Source organism: Poromitra crassiceps (assembly GCF_964638095.1).
Source record: "Poromitra crassiceps genome assembly, contig: HAP1_SCAFFOLD_57, whole genome shotgun sequence".
Taxonomy (NCBI): Eukaryota; Metazoa; Chordata; class Actinopteri; order Beryciformes; family Melamphaidae; genus Poromitra; species Poromitra crassiceps.
In genome coordinates, this window is record NW_028152260.1 from 25,984 (window position 1) to 48,599 (window position 22,616).

A 22,616-nucleotide genomic window follows, 5' to 3' on the forward strand; every position below is an offset into this window, starting at 1 on the left:
GAAGTTCTATTGTGATTCTTCAAGATTCAAGATTTTTATTGTCACTCCGTAGTACAAGTATCAGTGTGAAATTCTTGTGCTGTGAACTCCATTTACAACATAGTACAAATATAACAGGGCATCTGAGTGCAAAAACAACAAGAGACACAACAAGCAATAAGGCAGTATAGTGATAAGACAAGTCAGAGACAGTGGCATATTCACTGCATGTATTCTGCATGTCATGTGCATACTTTGCATACTTTGCATACTTTCTGGGGCTCTTGACTACAGACAACAGAGTGAGAGGGAGAGAAACAAAAACCCAACATTTTTCACTGCCTGGGTGTCTTGTCTTGTGTGCATGTCTGACCTGATCAGCTGAAACTGCTCCCGTGACATTTCATTTGTGGGCCTCCACTCTATCTACTGCTTTTTGTCTGCTCAACATGGCGAACTGAAAGCACCCGTTAGAGCAAGATCCATCCACTGCTGACACTTTCAAAACCCCAGAGAAGAGAGTGTCTGTGGTCCGAGAGCACGAAGAGGACTTCATGAGATGGGGAGTGGAGGAAACGTGCCAATACCTGCAGCGACAACAAGGACTCGAGGAATGGGCAGACACATTTAGAAGTCGGTCTTATTATGGTTTTGGTTTATACAGTTTGATCTGTTTAAATGTATTTTCTTCTTACAGCTAACGTTAGCCTGACTAGTCCAGTCTCTTCTCCTTTTGGACAGCTGCTAGCTCGGTTAACGTCCACCTGTCCATGTTTATTTGTGTGACTTGCTAACTAATAGCTTGTTAGCTAGTTCATGTTCTTGTTACAGCTGTTGTCAAAACGTACACAGTTGCAAGCTGTAGATGCTTGATTTTGCGGCGGCTTTTCTCAAAATTTGCGATGCAATTTGCGACATTTTATGTGATTTTCTGCGGTAAAATTGCGGGAACTGGCAAAAATTGCGGCGTTGAGGAAAAAAATTCGATTTAATTTTTAAATTTTTAATTACATTTTTTCTTTTCCTCCCTTCATCATTTCTCTTCTCCTTTCTTCCTCATCCTCAATAATGCTATTATCACTTTGCCTTTTCTCATACCTTTTGCTTAGTGCTTCATATATTTCCTCTTATCCTTATTTCCTCTTTACTTTACTTTACTTTATTTCATTTGGCAGACGCCTTTCTCCAAAGCGACGTACAGAGGGATAAAAAACAAGCATAGATCATGTAACATACATAGTGGAAAGCAGAGATAATGAAAAAGATAAATAAAATAAAGAACCAAAAACAGTTGACAGTCCGTGGGCAGCATATAAGGGAGATGAAGAAGTAAGGTTAGGGGGAGGTAAAATGGAGAGAGAAGAGATGAGTTTTTAGCCGATTGTGGAAGATGGGGAGAGATTCTGATGTCCTGACCATGGGGGGGAGCTCGTTCCACCATTTGGGGGCGAGACAGGTAAAAAGGCGAGCTTGAGAGTGGCCCTTGAGCCCGCGAAGCAAGGGGGGGGGGTGAGCCGGCATGCCTTCCTTTTTAAATATACTTTATTCAATTATTCAATAAGGGGTTACAAACATTTACAGTAAATACATTTTTATTTATTTATTTTATAAACAGTAGAAAGGAATAGTTCTCAAAAATAAGAAGTCTGTTAGAAGGTGAGCAGGTGCCAGGGTGTGGGTCTCTTTGTTCTGTCCAGTGTTCTTTGTCTTTTCAGTTCCGTTATGATTTGTTTATAGACTGGCATGCCTTCCTTGTCCTCCTCATCCCTTCCTTGTTCCTTGTTCCTTGTTAAATATTCAAACAACTAGACCCTAAGCTAAATATGCCACGTGTGTGTGTGTGTGTGTGTGTGTGTGTGTGTGTGTGTGTGTGTGTGTGTGTGTGTGTGTGTGTGTGTGTGTGTGTGTGTGTGTGTGTCTCAAATGCTTCGCGCTAGCAAAGTAGCTGTCCAGTGACGATTTCCGTTTGTGTTCCTCCACGACAGTGTTGCAGGGAGTGCAAAATAGTTTGCCTCCACTTTCATGCAAAACATTTGGTCATTGTTTTGCAGTTATTTTTGTTGGCAAATCACAATGCGATGACGTGTTACGTTACGTCCCATACTCTCGTCACTTCCTATTGTTGTCCCTCGTTCCCACAGCAACCAGGCAAGATGACAGCGCGCACATATCTCAAACCCAGGTAAAGAATAGATGCGGCATTTTACTAACTTTTTGTGGCAAAATCGCGGGAATTTTGAAAAATTGCAAGCCCCGCAAATATCGCGGAGTTTGGTTGAATTTGCATTAATTATTGCGATCGCAAAATCGCAATTTCCTGGAGGGACTGTAGTGTCTACGTTAAGTTACACGCGTCACGCCAAGTTGATTTGTATAGCCCTAATTCACAAGCATGTCTCAGAGGACTTTACAGAGAGGGTGTCTAGCTAAATCTAGCTACGCACAATCAATAAGCATAATTTAACGTGCCATTTGGGGGACGCTTTTATCCAAAGTGCTCTGCAATACCACAAGTACCAAACGCCTAACCCTGACAGTGTTGTGTTGCTCTATTCCCTGAGATACAGGAGAACTATGAAATGCCAACAACATTGTGTTTCCTCCTGTGTCCAGAGGAAAAAATAACTGGTGTCGGTCTGCAGGATCTCTCCGAGACACAGTTGGAGAAGATTGGCATAGGGTAAGTGTGTCATTTGTCCTGGTGTCGGATGTCTAAGAAAACATACGAATCCTGCCCAGGCCCGTAGCCAGGGTTTTGGAGATACCGAGGTCATTTTAGCGTGGCGTGGGGGGCACAAAAAAAAAAGAGTGTCCATTTTAAAGTAAAATGCTTCAATCTGGTGCACTTTGAGAGCAAAATGAAGAGGCTAGATCTATAAAAAAAACTACAGACATCATGTTAGATTAATATCCTCTTTACTGTGCTGTTGCTTTACAATGATACAAAAAATAAATGTCTCCCCATATAATATAATTTATATTCTGCATACAGGTCACCACATATGGCAGAATACTGCTCAATTAAATACAATGGCCCATCTACACAAACATCACTTACAGGGGATATCAATACAAAAGGAGTCTCTTGCGCGTCAGCCCCTCCACAAAAGGAGGTCGGTGCTCTCAGGACAGGACAGTATCACGACAAAAGTTCAATGGACAAACCAAAGAGCATCCTGGAGCACACGATTCACTGGAAAATTGCTTTATTCAAGGTGCAGTGACTAACTTCACTAACTATCACTTACAGGGGAGTTACTGTATTATGTTTTTTTTTATGTTATGTGTTTGGACCCCAGGAAGAGTAGTCTCACCTTGGTGCAGACTAATGGGGATCCACAATAAACAAACAAACAAACAAACTTACCCATTCACTTCTATGGAACTGTCCCCAAAGTCTAGCTCAATGAAAAATCTGAATGTTGTGAGTTATCTCTCTTCCTTCTATAGCACACAGAGAGGAAGCAAATTGTTGCATTTCCGATCAGCCGCATTAAAACATCAATGACAGATGAATAGATCTGGGGACCAGGGCTATTTTTCAATTATTATTATTATTATTATTATTTTTTTTATTTTTTTTGGTGTGGAAAATACCGAGGTCATGACCTCGGTGTCCTCAATGGTAGCTACGGGCCTGATCCTGCCTAACCAAAGGGGGTTTCATTCAAAGCCAATGCCCCTTGGTGTGGTATCACTATAATGGTTGACCAGAATGGCAGGCAGTCAAGCAAAACCCACAGCCCCCTTTGATGTTTCACAGTCCACTTTCTCTTACACTGCTTTTCTCTCTCTCCCTAGGCCCCGTGGTGTCCGTCTGCAACTCCTATACAGTCTCAGGAAGCTCTGGCAGAGAGCAGCGGAGCCAAAGGTATACAATGTTCTTCAAAATAACTCATGTTGAAGGATGTGGTGATAACAGAGACTGACTATTTAAAAGAAGAAAGGTGTTTAGGATAAACAGCAAGGGAAGGTCAAGACATACCAGGGTCAGTAAAGGACCATCACAGCCACGTACCATCCACTATGGTTTATTTTTTGCTTGCTGTTATTGTTTTTGTCCTTGTCTACTCTCACTCTACAGTCAAGTTAAGTCAGCAGGTTGGAAAAAGGGGGAAGAGAGGTAGAATAAGATGAATGATGAAACACTAGTTTCATCATCCCCTCATCTTTGCTTGCCCCTTCCAGTGATATTGAACAGTGAGCTCTAAAACAACACCCTTGGAGTTGGTAGGGACTATCGTGTGGATTTCCCAGGTTGCCGAGGACGATGTTGAATCAGGAGTCCACTCCACACACCAAAATAAAACCACTACGAGGAATGATCTCAATTTAAACGTTAGGGTATTGCAGTGGTTGTGCAACGAATGAGTTGGTTCCTGGCCAGGAAGACAAACTATGCGAGACGATACTGTCACGGGTTCGGTTCTAAAAATAGATAGGCTCATGTCTAGATGAACTGGACCCGCAACATACCACGGCAGAAGGAAATAACCACAAGGCTGCCAGATGGAAAGTTTGTGAAAGGGAGGTTGACTTACCCGGCACAGGTGTGGTTGTGCAACGAATGAGTTGGTTCCTGGCCAGGAAGACAAACTATGCGAGACGATACTGTCACGGTTTCGGTTATAAAAAGAGATAGGCTCGTGTCTAGATGAACTGGACCCGCAACATACCACGGCAGAACCAAAGACCCACAAGGCTGCCAGATGGAAAGTTTGTGAAAGGGAGGTTGACTTACCCGGCACAGGCGTAGGGCGCAGACAGCAGGCCGGCCGAGGCAGACGGCTCGTGCTTTACTGGATAGCCCAAGCCGGGGTGTGGAAGCTAGCTACAACCAGCTTCCGTTCATTAGTTTAGACGCTAACAGAAAAGTATCTCACACACACTCACTCATACGTGAAAATAAAGGAATAAAGAGAATAGAGAGAACAGGAGGCGGGGGACACAACATGTCTTCCTTGGTTGGAGTGGCCGAGAGACACCCCTTCAAGTCAACTCCCACTTTCCTATGACAGCCTCACGCGATGCCATAAATCACATAACAGGGGTAACCAGCAACCATCATATTAACCAACTGTGACTAGGGATGGGAATTGATAAGATTTTAGCGATTCCGATTCCATTTTCGATTCTGCTTATCGATCCGATTCCTTATCGATTCTCTTATCGATTCTCATTGGGCAAGGAAAAAAAAAAGAGTACAAACGGGTTTATTAACATTAATTTTCTTTTAGATTATTATTATTATAATTATGTATTATTATTCAGCTCTGATATCAGATTGCTCTTTTCAATCCCATACCAAGCAGGGATCAGTGTGTCTGTTAAACTGGCTTTGTTTGGGGGTTTGTATTGTGGGTTGAGCATCTTTTTCATCTCCCTATAGAAAATATATAGTGGGAATGAATGAAACAGAACTAGTGGTTAAAATGACAACATGCAACGTTGGACATTTTACTTTAGCTGGCATGTCAGACAAACTTGGTCACTGCTCGGGGACATTCGTTTACCCTCGCCTCGGTCATTTTACTCTTCCCTGCCTGGGTCTGGGTGAATGGAGGGGCTAGAGCTGCACAAGAAGTACTCGCTGCAGCCTCTGTCAGAGTCTGACCCAAAGCGACTACCAGCCCCTGAACCAGTCTGACTCTGAACGTCATCATCCTCTAAATTAAATGGATGGAAATGGAGTATTGGTGAAATCTGGTTTACACAATAGACAGGGTCTGGCGGAGTTTACTCTCCATATTAACAGATGACGCGCTAACGTTAGCCGCGCTGCTGTCAGCTGTTATTATCGTCACTCCGTAGCACATCAAAAACGTGACATTCCTCCAAAATTATTGCATGCTGTGTGGACAAATGTTTCTGCATATTGCTAGTATTTCCCCCCTTTGACGAAATAGAGGTTTTGCAAGCATTGCAAGTGGCACTGTGGTCATCGTTTTGCTTCTGCCTAGACGCCATGGTGGCTGGAAACAAAACAAGGCTGCGTTGCGTGCGTGTCGCAGCGTGTGACGTCATCGCGCATGGAATCGATAGTGGAATCGTTCAGGACGTTGGCTAACGATTCCAAGGAATCGATCCACTGGGACCCGGTTCTCAACAAGAACCGGTTCTCGATTCCCATCCCTAACTGTGACAATACCAAAAAGGGACCGGCATGATAGACTTTTCATTTGGGTGTTGTGAGGCATCCCAGATGCCAAGACGCTGGTCTTTGAATATGTCACACTACAAGAGGTAAAGACGGCCTCCCTGCCTCCCGAAAGACAGGCACAGATTTGTTTTTAACTAACAGTCTCTTAGCTGATAAATAATACAATACGTGTGTATATTTTTCTAATCCTAGCTGTTTGGTGTGCTGTTTTCTACCAGGTGTTTAATGATCCCATCCATGGGCATGTGGAGATACACCCACTTCTCATCCGAATCATAGACACACCCCAGTTCCAAAGACTACGAAACATCAAGCAGCTGGGAGGAACCTACTATGTCTTCCCTGGTGCATCTCACAACCGCTTTGAACACTCCATTGGGTATGTCTGTGTGTGTTTTCAGATGTGTGTGTGTGTGTGTGTGTGTGTGTGTGTGTGTGTGTGTGTGTGTGTGTGTGTGTGTGTGTGTGTGTGTGTGTGTGTGTGTGTGTGTGTGTGTGTGTGTGTGGATTCAAAATGTTTACTATTGGGGAAGTTTGGTTTGCAGACAGGGTGCAGTAAAACACACACAATAAGAACAATAAAACCTATTTGAAAACATGTAAAGAACAGTCAACAGAGTCATCAATGCAAAATATTAAGTTTTTAGCCTGATAGCAGACTAAATTGTCAACTCTGATGCATCAAAAGCTCATGATGTGTTAGTTCCAGGTGGGTAGCAGCAGGATGGTCACACAGTGGTTGTGAAAGGGGTTGTTCTGTTGTTGATGCCCTGCTGCAGGGTGGGACACCTAGCAGGACGGCTTGTACAAGCACTGAATGACAGGCAGCCAGAACTCCTCATCTCGCGCAGGGACATCCTTTGTGTGCAGATCGCTGGTCTCTGCCATGACCTGGGTGAGTTAAGAAACACACACACACACACACACACACACACACACACACACACACACACACACACACACACACACACACACACAGCCGTGGCTGCCATGCCATGACTCATCTCATGTAACTGATCATTAATAACTGGGTGTGGTTGGGAGTCAGAATAAAACTGAAACTGTAGCTTCAGTAGCTTCTATTTGGTACAAGACTTGGTAAGATATAAACATGAATAGTTTAATGCACACTCAAACAAATCAGTAACATCTCCATATCCCTCTTTATCCAGGACATGGGCCTTTTTCCCATATGTTCGATCGCATGTTCATCCCCAGAGCGCGTCCAGGATACGAATGGAAGGTGAGAAACTATCCCCCTTATATATTTTTTTTAATTTTGTTTCTATAGTCTCATGTCATATATTGGTCAGTGTTGAGGGGTAACACATTACTGTAATCACATTACAGTTGTCTGTAACGAGTAGTGTAAGGCGTTACGGTTCCTAAATCCAGTAATCACATTAGTTACTAAATCAAACACTGTCATTACTTGCATTACATAAATCCTTCAATCATCAGCAGGATCGGGATTGTTTCAGGATTCTGGAAAAAAAACATCCAATGTCTCCAGTGCTTTTTAATGCACGATTGCGCAACACCACAGCTGACTGTTAAAAGCCGTTAATTGCTAGAATGGATGGACTAGAGGGACGGGGAGGAGTGATGATTGGTTAGATTTAGGCATGAGGAGTGACGATAGGATGTTTCATGTCAATCGGAGGCAGTCATCCCTCTGGCCGATCCATTGTAGCACCAACTTTCATAGGAGTTCGAGTCAGTTTGGGGGGGCTGTAGGGGGAGGGGGGGATGGCAGCGCTGTCTACAACTTTTGAGGGGGTGCGATGTTAGTAACGCAAAAGTAATGTAACGAGTAGTGGAACGACTTTCGCCAGGGAGTAAAGTAATGTCACAATGCTTATGTATGACATCACTGACAAACACAGCACTGTCAAACTGGACTGGTTCAATCACAAACAGTATTTAACTGTATTAAGTTCTTTGATAAGTACTGGCACACAGTTCCAGCACTGTGAGGCTCTGATTGAAAGGGCTGAATGACCAACTGAACGACAAGACACATCTGCTGTCAATATGCAAGCTGGAACTGTTTTAAACCAATGTCCAATGTTAGATACTTCAGAAAACTATCTCTAGCAGCAAGGATATGCTAGATTCCTAAGAATCTATCAATCCACCAGAGATGGGCACTTGAGACTTGGTGACTTGGACTCGAGTCGACTCGAGTCCCTGTTTTGATGACTTGTGACTTGACTTGACAAAAACATAAATGACTTGAGACTTACTTGGACTTGGAAGTTAAAGACTCGAGACTTGACTTGACTTGAGAGGTGATGACTTGGATGACTTGTTTGTGTTTGTCTGTTTAAATAATTAAATCATAACGTAACATTGTCCAAGTTTCTCTGTCTGTCCGGTATGCGTCAGTCAGTGCATGGCGGGGAGTGCAAGCTGGAGAGGAGACGAAGAGAGGAGCGTGACGGACAGCCGCTCATCCAATCACGACAATGCTATAGGAGGAACATGACTGAGTCATCCAATGACAAATTGTCATCCAGTCATGCTCCGCCTTATAGCATTGTCGTGATTGGATGACTGGCCGTCAATCAATCATCTCACTGGATTGCACACAGCTGCGATATTCTTCAAACAGGCAGAAGGGACAGGGGCGGAACGTTTGATGTTGTAGTCTGGCTGTCAGTGTTTCACTGTTTAACAGTGATTGAGAGGAAATATTTATTAAATACTTTTGGCCAGCACAGGCCCGTAGACTATCGGTTCGATCTGTAGACTGCGAGCACGCCAAGAGATCTTAAAATATTATGCACAAGCTTGCGCAACACGGTGGTCTCCAAAGTTCCTAATCATCCTACAACTCGTTCTAGTTGTGAGATGTATATATACCCCACCTGAAAATGTGCTTTAGACTTAGGGTGTTAATTCATAAAGTCAATTTTAAATTTTTATTTTGGCCAACATTGAAATATTACAACTTGTGGTAAAAATTTGGTAAAAAGAAATATTACTATCTACCACTTATTTAGCTTCATCTGGTTGCTTCCTTGTCAACCACAATGCATATTGGGACATTATGCAAATGTAGCCTATGTGTCAGCCCTGGGTTGGAGGGGGGAGAGGTACATGTTGTCAGCTGTGTGTGTGTGTGTGTGTGTGTGTGTGTGTGTGTGTGTGTGTGTGTGTGTGTGTGTCAACAGGTTCAACAATGCTTTTCTGCACTACTACGTTTCCACCTAGCCTTGTTTATATTAATATGTTTTGATTGAGAAGAGGTAAATACTCTAAGTTTAAGCTATTTGTTTTTGTTTGATTACATTGTAGTATGGCTGTCAGCCTGTCACTAATTCACAGTTTAAAACTGACGTGGCAGATTTTTTTTTTTTTTACTGAGAAGCAGTTAAGAAATAAATAAGCGTTTATAAAGTTATTTGACTTTTGTTTGATTACATTTATTTCACTGAATATCAATGATTAGAATACAAATTAAATTTGTCATACTTTTTGAATGGGTTAGATACTGTAAATTGGCCAATAATATCACCACTATTAGACAGGTATTAATACCATGTCTTTTTTCTTTATAAACAAAGGTAAGGTATTTGGGCGTGGAAAAAAAAAGTGACTTGACTTGGGACTTGACTTGCCTTAACTAGGGACTCGACTTGACTTGACTTGACAAAACCTGTGACTTGACTTGACTTGACTTGCCCAAAACAAAATGACTTGGGACTTGCTTGAGACTTGGACCAAATGACTTGGGACTTACTTGAGACTTGGACCGAAGTGACTTGGTCCCATGTCTGCAATCCACAACCACAGTAATAATCCAGCCCAAACATGCTGTTGGATTGTCCAATTATTTATTTATTATTTATTGTTTATTTTGGCTATTTTCTAGCAATTCGGAAGCTAAAACTTTAGTTTCACAAAGCTTGACCTGACCTCTCCGGTGTTTTTAAAATATGGTTTAACAAGAAGTTTTCAAAAAGCCAGAACTATGTAAGTGAACAGCATGGTGTTTTTTGTATATAATTAAACCAAGGCTGATCTGCTAAGCAATTCCTGTCAAATGACTAGTAAGCAAAACAGTTGTCAACTAAGATAGTCATTATTACAGTGTCCAGCCTGATAAGGTTCAGTGATAAGAACTCTTAGTCATGGTGTCATTAATACAATTGATCAAACGTGAGAGAGATAAGAACCATTCAAGTTTGTATCCTGGACTGTTATTGTCGTGGATAATTCTATATGAATATGTCGAAATAAATAGGACACCTTCTCAGTCGCTGTGAAGATATGAATCTGTTTAATTCTAACCACACATGAGCATTTATATGTGAGTATGCCTGTCATTGTAGTAAACTCTTAGATAAGCTCTTTCTGTTTGATTAGTGAGTCAAGACAATTTGAAATGGTGAATGTTCACGTTCTCATCTTAATATGCATCTGTGTGCCTGTTGTGTTGCAGCATGAGACTGCTTCTCAAGACATGTTTGACTACCTGGTGAGTGATAATGGCCTGGAGCCGGTGATGGAGCAGCATGGCCTGGTGTTGCCTGAGGACCTGGACTTCATCAAGGAGCAGATCGGTGGACCCGTCTCTCTCAGCCAGGGGGTCAGTCATTAACACACACTACAAATGTGTATAGACTTTTAAGCATTAGAAAAGTGTGTGACTTGGCTAAATTGATCTATGGTCAGGTTCCAAACCTCTCACCGTTCCCTCCGCTCCTCCACTAGTGTAGGACGCCTCGCCCCCCTTCACTACGGGGCTCAAAAGTCGTTCATCCCAATCGCGACTCTTCTCGTCCCTGGCACCTCAATGGTGGAATGAGCTCCCCCCTATGGTCAGGACGGCCGCTTCACTGCCAATCTTTCGTCAAAAACTTGAAGTCCCTGGAAACCAAAATCCACAAAAACGTTCTAACTATGTTATTTAGGGTCTTATGTTAGTAATTGTGTGCCTCCGAAATTATTATACATTACTTTCAACCCAAAGCCTTAAAATCGACACTTTTCTACAAGATTCTACAAAGTACTTCCTCATTGAAGAGAGCAGTGCGCGAGGTGCTAAAACGCAGGAGATTATGAGGTCATAAGCTCTATATAACCTTTGTACACGCGCGTTCTTTGCCCCCACAGCGCTGCTCAGTGTCTGTCTGTCTCCCTCCCACTCTGTGTGCTGTGTTCGTTCGTTCGTTCTCTGTCTCTCTCTCTCTCTCTCTCTCTCTCTCTCTCTCTCTGGACTAGTGAGAGAGAGAGAGAGAGAGAGAGAACGAACGAACACAGCACACGGTGGGAGGGAGACAGAAGCGCTGTGCACTCGAAGTGGCAGAGCAGAGATTAGTCTCGTCGGCGGTGTGTAGAAACCTCTCCTCTGCCTGCTGCGGCGCTGCTGTGTGTGTGTGTGTGTGTGTGTGTGTGTGTGTGTGTGTGTGTGTGTGTGTGTGCGCGCGTGCAGACAGATAGACAGATAGACAGATGACCGTCAGTACGCTATGCGCGCAGCAACACGCGAACACACACACACACACACACACACACACACACACACACAAACCATCTCTCTCTCTCTCCCTCTCCGAGGAGAGGAGAGAGGTCTGAGAGAGGGAAATTTCCCTGCTGTAGACGGGACACGCCCACACAGTCCGCGGGAGAAAATACACTCTAAAAAATAATTGATTCTCATGACTTTTGCCAGGACTGTCAAACCTAAATTTATATACTTTGCGACGTTCATCATCGTTCAAATTTGGCTGGTGGCTTATTAACATAGGCTCCTGTGATGTGATTAACTCAAAATGCTAAATAATAAAGAAATATTTCTGGTTTCCAGGGACTTTAAAACACACCTTTCAGGCTCCACCTGGCCCCCTCTTGAACTAACATCTTTCTCTCTCTCTCTCTCTCTCTCTCTCTCTCTAAAAAAACAACAAAAAAACTTTACCACTATTTCTTCAGAAGTTGTAGCTGTCATAGACTGTGTTGCATAGTTGATTGCTCTATTGCTGACAAAAATGTGTTATTGTAAGTCGCTTTGGATAAAAGCATCTGCCAAATGACGTAATGTAATGAATTCGGAGGAAAAAGTCTGAATTTATGTCATCAATCACGCAATTGTGATGTCATCAGTGAGGGCTGTACAGTGCAATTATGTCACACATGCTATGAAATAATTTACAGCAGTAGCACCCATACAGTTTTGCGTGTGTGGAACTTAACTGTGACGGCAGTGCCGCCGCAGTGTCCAGACACTATATGGCGCAGACAGCCTATCTTGTCAAAACATCTTGTTGTTCATCTTCAAAGGACTCAATAATGACCTTTGCCAGACGAACGTTACATTCTGAACTCGCCGTCACTCGGAGACCAACATTAATGTTAGTGCAGCAGAGCAGTGCTCACTCAACAGTAACACATGAGACTGGCTGACCAACACACTGCAGCGCTGTGCAACTCTAAGGTGAAGAACTTAAAACTCGTGCTCAGTCCGTTTCACCTCAAAAACCCTACGCCCGCTCAACGACTTGGACAACGATGGCTTTCCCCACAACAGTGCAGCAGAGTGGCTGCTCTCTATACTTGCTGCTCTCCACTAAAATGTGAATAGCATGTTAACGTAACGGATGATTTCCATGGGAAGCGTTTACGTCACATGGAAGACAAGAGAAGAGGGGGTCAAAACTCCTAGGTGTATCCCAGTTTGACCATGCAGGCAGATGGGGACCTGGAGGCTCAGCTGGCCAGTAAGGAGAAGGAATGGAAGGAGCTCCAGTCTCTCAGGATCCAGCAGCTGGAGAGCTCCCTCAAAGAGGCCCAGGACGAGCGCTCCTCCCTGAGGCAACGCTTCCAGCAGCTGAGGGAGGATTTCCAATTCAACTTGGCGGTCCTAGAGGAGAGAGACCCAGAGCTGGAGAGATACGATGCTGTGGCCACCATGTCACTGACTGTAGAGAGCAACAGACAGAAGGAGCTGAGCCAGCTGCGTATCCAGGTAGTCAAGCTGGAGGAGCTGAGAGGCCGGGAGGCCAAGGAGAGGGAGGAGGAGCTGAGGGCCGGCCAGCACCGAGCTGCTAAGCACAGCCTGCAGCTGGACCAGCTGCAGGGCTCTATGGCTACTGACATTCAGAAGCAAAGGGAGGAGTATGAGAGGATGAAACAGGATCTGCAGCGCCGGATAATAGAGGTGGAAGGAGAGCTGGCCCTACAGAGACGGGAGATGACGGCAGACTTTGACAACGATCTCAGACTCCGGGAACACGAGTTCAACCTGAAAATGGATGAGATGTGAGGTGTGGTGCTGTCTCATGAACTCCAGGTGAAGCTGCTGTCTAAAGAGATGGAGGTGCACTCCCAGGCACAGGTCCAGGCTGTGGAGGCTCTGCAGGCCTCTGAGGAGCTCTGTCAACAGCTCCAAACCCAGCTCCAACACAGCGCCTGGAAGATTGGTCTCCATCCTTTTCAGCTTGTCTTCAAGCTCCTTAATCATGTGATCCTTGCCAGCAGTGAGGTCTGTAAACTGAAGAAGGAGGAGGATAACCACAACACGAGGATCTGGACCGGGCTCTGAGGGCCCGGCTGGAGGCCCGGCTGGAGGCCCAGCGGCAGGCCCACACCCAGCAGCTGCAGACCGCTGAGAGACACGTGGTGAAGCTGCAGGAGGACATGGAGGTGATGGCTGCACAGGCGCGCCGGGCACAGAGACCAGCGGGAAGCGCTGGAACGGAGAGACAAGACTGCACAGAGGCTTCGCTCAGAGTTGGAGGTGACACAAGTTGGCTGGGACAAGTACATCAGCCAGGCCTCCAAGGAGGCTGTTGCCAAGGATACGGAGATGCTGCCCTTGCAGGAGAGAGAGGCTAAACTGAGGGGTGAACTGGAGAGGAGCAGGGAGGAGGTGGAGAGATACAAGCTGCAGCTGGGCGCAGGTCTGGACAGAGAGAAGGCTTTAGAGCGGACGAGAGTCCAGTTGGAGCTGGAGTGGCAGAGACGCTGTGAGGACACCAAGGCTGAACACTACCTGGCCAGTGAGCAGCTCATACAGGGCCTGACCCAGGCCAGAGACCAGACCAGGGCGGAGCTGAGGGAACGAGACAGAGAGCTACAGGACCTGACTGTTACTGCGTTCTGTTAAGGTGCGTTCACACCGACCTATTAAAGTTTTTCGCTGGCGTCGAGTTTTCATACAAAGTCAATGCAAACGAGCGATTGAGCGTATATTCGCCTGGGAGAAAAATCGCTGGGCGTCCGAGCGGCAGAGACAGAGCGATAGGGAGAAAATACGCTCGTCGCTCGAGATGAAATATCCCAACTCGAGTGAAATTATGCTGGCATCAGTCGCTCGCCGCTCAACGCTGATTGGCTGCCGTGAGAGTGAGTCAAGGATCACTTGATGACTTGGAACAAACCGCTGGTTTATTGTGTGGCAACAAACCGCATTGACAGGCTGACAGCTGACATGAAGTGAAGTCTGTACTACCGGTATGGAGCTCGCATTAGGGGCACGCTGATAGGCTTAGCTTGTAAACAATGACGGTGGCTCATAGTGGACAAATATCATGACATTGCGTAACGTTATATCCCCCACATGTCCGTCATTTCGTGTGCCTGTTGATGAGCGATTTAAACACAGCGACAGAGCGATTCCAAAGGGTTGACTTGAGCGACAGAGCGAAAAATAAATATCTCGTGTGAACGCACCTTTACAGTGGAGAGAGACCAGGCACTACAGGGTTTCACACCAAACATGAGTGATCTGGCATCGGAGGAGACCCGTCGCCTGCAGCAGCAGAGCAGCAGCCTGAGGGCTGTGGTGGCCCAGATGAGGAAGGATATGGATATCAGCCATCTCCCAGCCCAGCCTCCAAGCGGCCCTGTCATCTCCTCCACCATCCCTACTACCAGCATACAGGTGGCTAGTGGACCACCAGCACAGCCCACTGGCAACTCCTCTACAACCAGCACAGCACTTCCAGTTCCTCCAGAATACAGTCATGCCCTGGAGCAGGAGGTGTCACTGCTGAAGGCTCGGTGCAGACACCTGGAGGGGCAGCTAGAGGGCCCTGTAGGACACCTCAATCCAGCTGCAGCCACAGACAGACCTGTTGAGGCCCTGGCCCCCGTGGCTCTGGACAACACGTACCTACAGAACCACATCCGATCACTCAACTAAACTATTGGCGGTCTGCGTATGGAGAAAGTCAGCAACACTGCTGCCTTGAAGAAGCAGGAGGTGAGAGTGGCACATCTGGAGTCTGCCCTCGCCAGCCTCACGCAACAGTGCCATGCCAAGCAGGTGGAAGGGGAGGAGCTACGTCTGGAAGTGGCCAATCTGAGGAGGCGGGTCTTCGTCAGCGTTTGGCCGCAGTAGAGATGGAGCTGGAGGAAGTGAGGCGAGAGAAGGAGGAGTACCAGAAAGGAAACGTCCTCAACAACCTGGAGTCTGTTGCCCTGGGGAACCAGGTTTCGGCACTGAAGTTGGACATTGCTAGCAGGCGGCAGCCCATTGTGTGTGAACAGAGTGAGATGGTGCGACAGCTCCAGGAGGAGAACCTGTGTCTCCGGCGGCAGCAGCTGGCCTTGGGCCTGAGGTCTGCCGGTGTGCCGGGGGACGTGCCAGGTGGTAAACCAAACGCACCTCTCCTGCAGGCCAAGCTGAAGCAGGCGGCTCGCTGTATCGCCCGTCTGAGCAGGGAGCGGCAGCAGCTGATAGAGATGGGCAACCGCCTGCGAGCCCACACCACCACCACTGCTGGACTACAGCTAGAGAGGGTCTCCATAGAGAAGCAAGGGCACCAACATGGCCGTCTGTCTGCTCTGGAACAGCTGCAGTACCAGCTCACCTCCCAGGAGCTGCAGTACGCTCAGAGGCAGGGGCCCTCCATTGTGGTTCAGCCGCTGCTCTCTGAGACCAACAGTGGAGGTCGGGCACAAACGTGGCTGCCAAACCCTGGACCCAGGGGCCCAAAGACACAGGTGGGCCTGAGCGTCCAAGGAGCAAAGTGAACACGCCTCCTTCACTCAGCCAATCCCCGAGCTCGCTGCTTCTGCACCCCTCCCGCCCGGCCGGACCCCTGATGTCAGCGGTGGCATCAGAGGGCTCGCTGAGGCAAGTGTGAAAGATGCTGGACCGAGGCCTCAGTCCGTCAATACTCATTGAAGGTGAAGGGGACCCGAGCACCAGGGACTTGGCTGAGCCCAGCGGCGCTGGAGTCCATGTCCATTTGAGGGTGCAGGGGGTCAGGGCCCCTATCCAGACACAGATACAGGCCCAAGAGAGGAGGAAACCTACTAGAATGACATTACACCCTCACCCAGCCAAGACAGGCTGCAGCGTCAGCAAGATCACAAACCACAATATCAAGGGCTGATGGTCCGGATGGATGGAACAGTGAAGCGATGTGTGTTGAAGGGAGGGGAAGTGTGGAAGAACGTAGTGTTCTTGGACCATTGCATGAATGCCAATTCTGGCTAGGTAGAGGCTTTTTTTTATAAAGTATACCACACACCCAGAGATGCAGTGGGAGAGAACAAGTTGGGTAAGATATGGAGTCCAGCAGGTGACCTTCATGAGACAAACATTGACACAGTGGTAAGGGACATCTGTGATGTTGAGTTCCAGCCCCTTTCACACAGTACACATCTCAATTCTTACCTGCTTCTCTTTAGCTACATCTCCTCCTTTGTGATTGGTATAGATTTATTAAGCCATTTAATAAGCTAAATTAATAAGGGACAATGGCTTTGACCTGCTTTCACCTTCATCTCAATAGAGCGCTTCATTAAAAGAGTCAACAGGAGTGGGAATCAAATACTGTAAACCTGACTAAAGCATCATCCTTCATCTGACTGACTCACTACATGTATTAAAGTATTAAAAACAGCAAACAATGTACTGTGCCCAGTTCTGCCCTGATGGCAGGTCAGAGGAGCCTCTGTTGGTATGCAGAGTATGTCGGTAAGTAACAAGATGTTATGGTGTTATGGCAGGGATGGGACAACAATGTGCCATGGCTTTTCATTCCAACACTGCAGCAGATGACTTCAGTGATGACCAGAGATGAGGAACTAATAATGAACCTGCCTCTACTACTGTACCTCTATAGCCAATGTACGCATACCAACAAAAACACATCTAACCTGGCATCTTGAGAGCTGTGCAGAGATGATTAGTTCCTCCTCTCTGTCACTCTGGATGAATGTTTGCTCATCACGGAAATCACCTGCTTGACAGCATTGTTCTTCTTCACAATCCAGAGTAAATGATAACACCTTGATAACAATCTGGATCTGTACAGGCAGGCATACATGCATATCTCTAACCTGCCATCTGTAGCAGGGATGGGCAGGTTACTAAGAAAAGAGCTTGCAAGTACAGCCTACTTATCTATAATAATCAAAGCAAATCAAAGCTCTATAATAATAAAAAATAAGCTATAGCCTACCATGCCAAGGAAGTATTACTAGAGACCGTCTTGTGATGGCAAATCAGAGGCCAAAAGGGGAGGTGCTTGAGCACCTCCTGGGGTCTATCTGTGCATGTGCCTGGAGTTGTTGCAGAGTATTCACCTTATGTTCAGACCTTACAGTGGGCCAAATTCTTCCGGGTCCGTCTAACACTTCCGGCGGTCACGGCGCCAAATATGAAAGAACGTCATGAAGAAGAGAGTTGTTTTTGTAGCGGACAGCGCAGGGTGTAAAACAAAAACGTAGCCTACTACTTTGAGCTCGGTACACAGCAAGCAAGCGGAGTATCCACTGTTAGCCAGGTCAGATAACGTTATCGTCGACAATGACGAGCACTTTCTTGTAAAACATACCTGGACTCCAACAAAGAAAGCTTCAGAAGGTTTTCTGTCCTCCGAGCGCAGCTCGAGCCACTTACGTCTATAAGACCCGCACACGTTAACGTAATTCCCTGGAATGCGAGAATTAACGAGCCAGTTACATGGCATTGCATTCTTAGACATTGCCGTTTGCTTTTATTTGGTATTATGGTATACAATTGGCTAAAGTATTAGTTAATTCAGAGTTAGATTATATTGGAGCAGCCAGCCATTTTTTTTTCTTCTTTTTTTTGCCGGAAGTCGTAGGACGGCCACAGAACCGGGTCAAATGGGCGTGGCTACATAAGGTGAATACTGTATTTATTTGTGAGTGGCCTTATTGTTAACAAAATTAGCCTTGGTGATGTGTATCATGATGATGATGATGGTGATGTTGTTATCATGTAACCTGTCGAATGGAAGGTGTAGTATTCTTCTTTTAGCACTGACATGCTGCATGTACATCCTGTCTGTGTTTTGCTGTAATTTTGATGTCTGTAATGCTGTGGTATCTTTTGCGATGACACGTTACATGTATATTTCAGTTTGTGCGTTGAATGAATGTAATGAGTGATTGTTTTGATATTTATTGGGGACTACGGATGTAAATTAGCATTAGCTAACTCCGCCATATTTACATGTTTTCGTATATAGAGGCTTCTGTATTTCTGAACATGTCCATTAATGTGCATTGTCCCGTCACAATAAACCAATAAAGTAAAGTAAAGTAAAGTATGAAAATCTGTATAACTTAGGGTGCTTTACTGCTTTTTCACTGGGAACAATTGCTTTCATTCCGTTCCGCACCCTGGAACGATTGCCTCCCCTCTCCCCCACTGGTCAGCTTTCACATTACAACATTTCTTCCGCGCTCGGAAACGGAACAGAGTGCACTTGCGTCATCAACTATGCCTGGAGTTTATCCTCGCCCGTTTGTTGTCTATGTGGTTCGGAACAGTTGGCTTTCACACTCGCAAGTGTTCCGTGCCCGGGCACGCCAAAGTGCTCCTCAGACCACCAAGTGTGCTCGGGAACGGTACCCGGGCGCCAGTGAGAAAGCACCCTTAGTTGATTGCAGGGGTGGAAGGAACGAATTACAACTACTCACGTTACTGTAATTAAGTACTTTTTTTGGGTACTTGTACTTTTAAAAGTTATTTTTTCAAGTCTGTAATTTTACTCTTACTTAAGTATGGATTGCACCATGTAATCTACTTCGTTACTTTTTAAATCATACTGAGTACTGAGTACAATTTGAATTAATTAAATCCAAACATCCAAACCTTTGATCTGCATTTTACGCAGCCAATAAACTCTATCAGCTGATCGCAAACGGGGCAATGAAAACCATGAAATGGGGGGGCAGGGAGACGCCCACAGGTTAGATGTTGTTTTCCGGCATGATCACGCCAGAGACGGGGATTTCAAGCCGCTCGTAGGTAGGGATGGGACTCGACTCGAAACCCGAAAATCAATAAGGTCCGACCTTATCGATACTGTTATCGAGTAGCGGCCGTTTGGTCCATTCATTCCCCCCCGCCAGTCTTTCCCCTCTGATCTGTCTGCTGAATTCGCTGTCAAGCGCCCTGTCTCTGTCACTGACTCAAGCATGTGTGCTGCCGTGCCGTGCAGTGACTGTCTAAATAACACTTTTAATTCAAATTCGATTAAGGATGGAATCACGTGCATCACGCGTGACGCGACATGCCCCCTGTTCACTGCTGATCATTAATTTGGTTGCGAACTTGCGTGACAGACCAGTCGACACAGGACTCAGGAGGAAGCGACATGATGCTGAACCCTTCACCAAAGTGAAAGACAAACCTGAAGCCAAATGCCACCCAAGGTATGCATTGTCCACGGACGCCACGCAAGTCCCGTTCGTTGACATAATCCACTTGATAAAATAATCCCAAAATATGCGGTCTGTGACACGTCATGACATGTACCGTTGTCCGACCATATTAGGAGGGCAGGCGGCAATGTAGCCCAATAGGTGACCATGGGTATAGACAGCATTGATTGTATATGGTATAGAGGCTAGTCTACCCAGTGTGGATATTCAATGTGTATTCCGTAAAAAAAAAACAATAAAAATAAGCCCAAATAGTTTGCAGTGCACAATACATGTGTTTTCACAGCAATATAAAATTGAGAGAGGGAATTATGACCTGTTTAACTCCTAACAGCTTGCTATAGGCTATAAAAAAATACTAATGACAAGATTTTTGTTTCAATCAAAGCAAATATTTAAATTAAAATACAACCATTAATTTCATAATAGTTGTTTCCACTGGTTCAGTATCAGTACAGAGCACATCTTGAAAAGTCGGGAAACTAATCATAAGGATAACAGTTACTCGGTATGTGAATAACATTTATTTTCTTTATTGTTGGAAAAAGTGTTGCTGAGTGCTGATGTCTGGCTGCTATTATTATTTTACTTGCATATCATGTGGGCCCTATTCCTTTTCAAATAAATGCACACCAACAGCATCAGGGGTTTTTGTTTATTGGAGGCGAGGCTAATCCTTCTGTTCAGAAATAAAACAGTCACAGACTCACAGTTAAGCAATACAAAAACAGTTCTGTAAAAAAAAGGTGAAATGTTCATGCTTCTAGCAAATCTAGGTACATTTCAGACTTGAAAGCAGTGTCCTGTCTTCTCTGAGGTGACATGCAAATTAACTAGATTCATATGATCAAATGTTTCCTGTCCTCTTTAAGAGTCAAATGCTTACCAGTATTATTACCAATGAATAACATCTGGGGGAAGAGCAAAGCAGGTGTGACTGACAGACCCCTCCCAACCACCAGTTTTCAGTTATTTAGGGTTTTGCTCCCTGTTGATACTAAGAAGGGATTGATCGTTCATTCATATAATTTATTAGAGAAATATGCTTTGTTGAAAGTGTATAATGTATTTTCTACATGGATCTCCCGTTTCAAGTGAATGCCTGTGACAGCCTGCTATTAAAAATCGATGGTTAAAAAAGTAACTAATACTCCGAGTAGTTTTTTAGAAGAGTACTTTTTACTTTTACTTAAGTATATTTTTAACACCAGTACTTTTACTTGTAATTGAGTAATATTTCAGTAAGGTAACAGTACTTCTACTTGAGTACAAACTTTCAGTACTTCTTCCACCACTGGTTGATTGCCTTGGTTTGCATCCATGCAATCTTGTAGCTATACAACTATGTATGCATCTGTGTAAGATTTCAGCATAACACTGGACCACTAGGTAGGGGGGAGCCTCCGATTGCCACCGGGTATTTCACACACTGTTCGAACCTAATTGTGTTTTTTTAGAAGGGGATAATTGAACATAATTTTTGGCCAATTTTGACAGCCCTAATCACCAACCAGTCAGTTGCACCATTGGTTTAACCAGACTGTGTCTAATGCCGTGTTGTGCTGCTGTCTCCACAGTGGCCGTACAAGGGTCGGTCAAAGGACAAGTCCTTCCTCTATGAAATCGTGGCCAACAAAAGAAATGGCATCGATGTGGATAAGTGGGACTACTTTGCCAGGTGGGCCTCATTGATTAATTGTGATAATTCACTTTTGACCACGGACTGATGAAGAATTCATACGTGTGACCTGATCCGATATCGTTTTGATTATTAGTTCTCTTCATATATCTCTCACTGGTTTCTCCTCAGGGACTGCTACCACCTGGGCATCCAGAATAACTTTGACTATCACCGCTTCCTCCAGTTTGCCAGGGTGTGTGAGGTGGAAGGGAAGAAGGAAATCTGCACCAGAGACAAGGTGCTCACCATGCAAACAGGCCCCCACTTTCAGCTCTGATTTAAACAGCAATCTATTCCGATTATTAGTTAAGAAGACTGAACTAGATGTGAATTCCCTCAACAGGAAGTCGGGAATCTGTATGATCTGTTCCACACCAGGAACTGTCTCCACAGAAGAGCCTACCAGCACAAAGTGGGCAACATCATAGAGACCATGTGAGTGCTCTGCCTACATTAGTACTTTGGCAACATCTGATGTAGCTTGGTCTTGTGTCTCATGTAGCTTCTCGCCTTTGCTCTATGGTTCACTATATCTTGTGTGATAGATGTTTTTGGAATTGATTATTCAGGATCACAGAGGCCTTCATAAAAGCAGACAACAAACACTTCCAGATCGAAGGTTCAGGGGGGAAGATGTTCACCCTCTCCTCCGCCATTGATGACATGGAGGCCTACACCAAGCTGACAGGTCAGTGGAGGCCACTACAGTATGTCCTCTTAGCTCATGTTTGTAGAACACTAAGAAACAGGGAGGAGATAGGCAAGATACCAGGATACGTTAAAAAAATTGCGGATTTAAAGAAAATATTTTCGATGTAGTTTTTTAGGTTTTGGCCTGAGTGAAATGTTCTATGGTCTCTCCCGATTCTAAATATAGCTGAACCGTTTGGTTTGACGAAGTAAAACTATTTTTATAAGCATTTTACAAAATGTCTATGGGAAAATAAATGGCGGATAAAAATCTCTGGTACAGTGCTGAAGCAGGAAGTAGGCGGTCACTTTGCCTCGCTATTGAGCTTCAGGTGAATGTCGTTGCACCTTGTGACGAAGCTCTATCAGTCCTCTCTACCCCTCTGAGTCTATTTTCTTGTGTTTTTACTGTCAACTCAATATGCAAACTTTTATCTTTAGGGACAG

The 22,616-nt window shown here is 45.1% G+C and overlaps 1 protein-coding gene and 1 pseudogene across 3 annotated transcripts in view; both read left to right on the forward strand.

Moving 5' to 3' along the window:
* Window positions 1–314: 314 nt before the first annotated feature.
* LOC310800733 (deoxynucleoside triphosphate triphosphohydrolase SAMHD1-like) overlaps window positions 315–22,616 on the forward strand; it is a 33,609-nt gene continuing 11,307 nt past the window's right edge. The window contains exons 1-11 of one of the 2 annotated variants that reach the window (XM_083664664.1): window positions 315–612; window positions 2,593–2,659; window positions 3,781–3,850; window positions 6,358–6,518; window positions 6,919–7,034; window positions 7,312–7,382; window positions 10,587–10,733; window positions 21,376–21,476; window positions 21,609–21,717; window positions 21,823–21,914; window positions 22,049–22,167. In XM_083664664.1, coding sequence (XP_083520790.1) covers window positions 534–612; window positions 2,593–2,659; window positions 3,781–3,850; window positions 6,358–6,518; window positions 6,919–7,034; window positions 7,312–7,382; window positions 10,587–10,733; window positions 21,376–21,476; window positions 21,609–21,717; window positions 21,823–21,914; window positions 22,049–22,167 — 1,132 coding nt within the window. In that variant the 5' untranslated portion in view covers window positions 315–533. Of the gene's footprint in view, window positions 613–2,546; window positions 2,660–3,780; window positions 3,851–6,357; window positions 6,519–6,918; window positions 7,035–7,311; window positions 7,383–10,586; window positions 10,734–21,375; window positions 21,477–21,608; window positions 21,718–21,822; window positions 21,915–22,048; window positions 22,168–22,616 lie in introns of both variants that reach the window. The other variant, XM_083664665.1, reaches the window with a different exon arrangement.
* LOC310800731 (coiled-coil domain-containing protein 57-like) lies at window positions 12,828–16,488 on the forward strand (annotated as a pseudogene). The gene is made up of 3 exons: window positions 12,828–13,681; window positions 13,805–14,247; window positions 14,827–16,488. The product of its transcript is annotated as a coiled-coil domain-containing protein 57-like (transcript).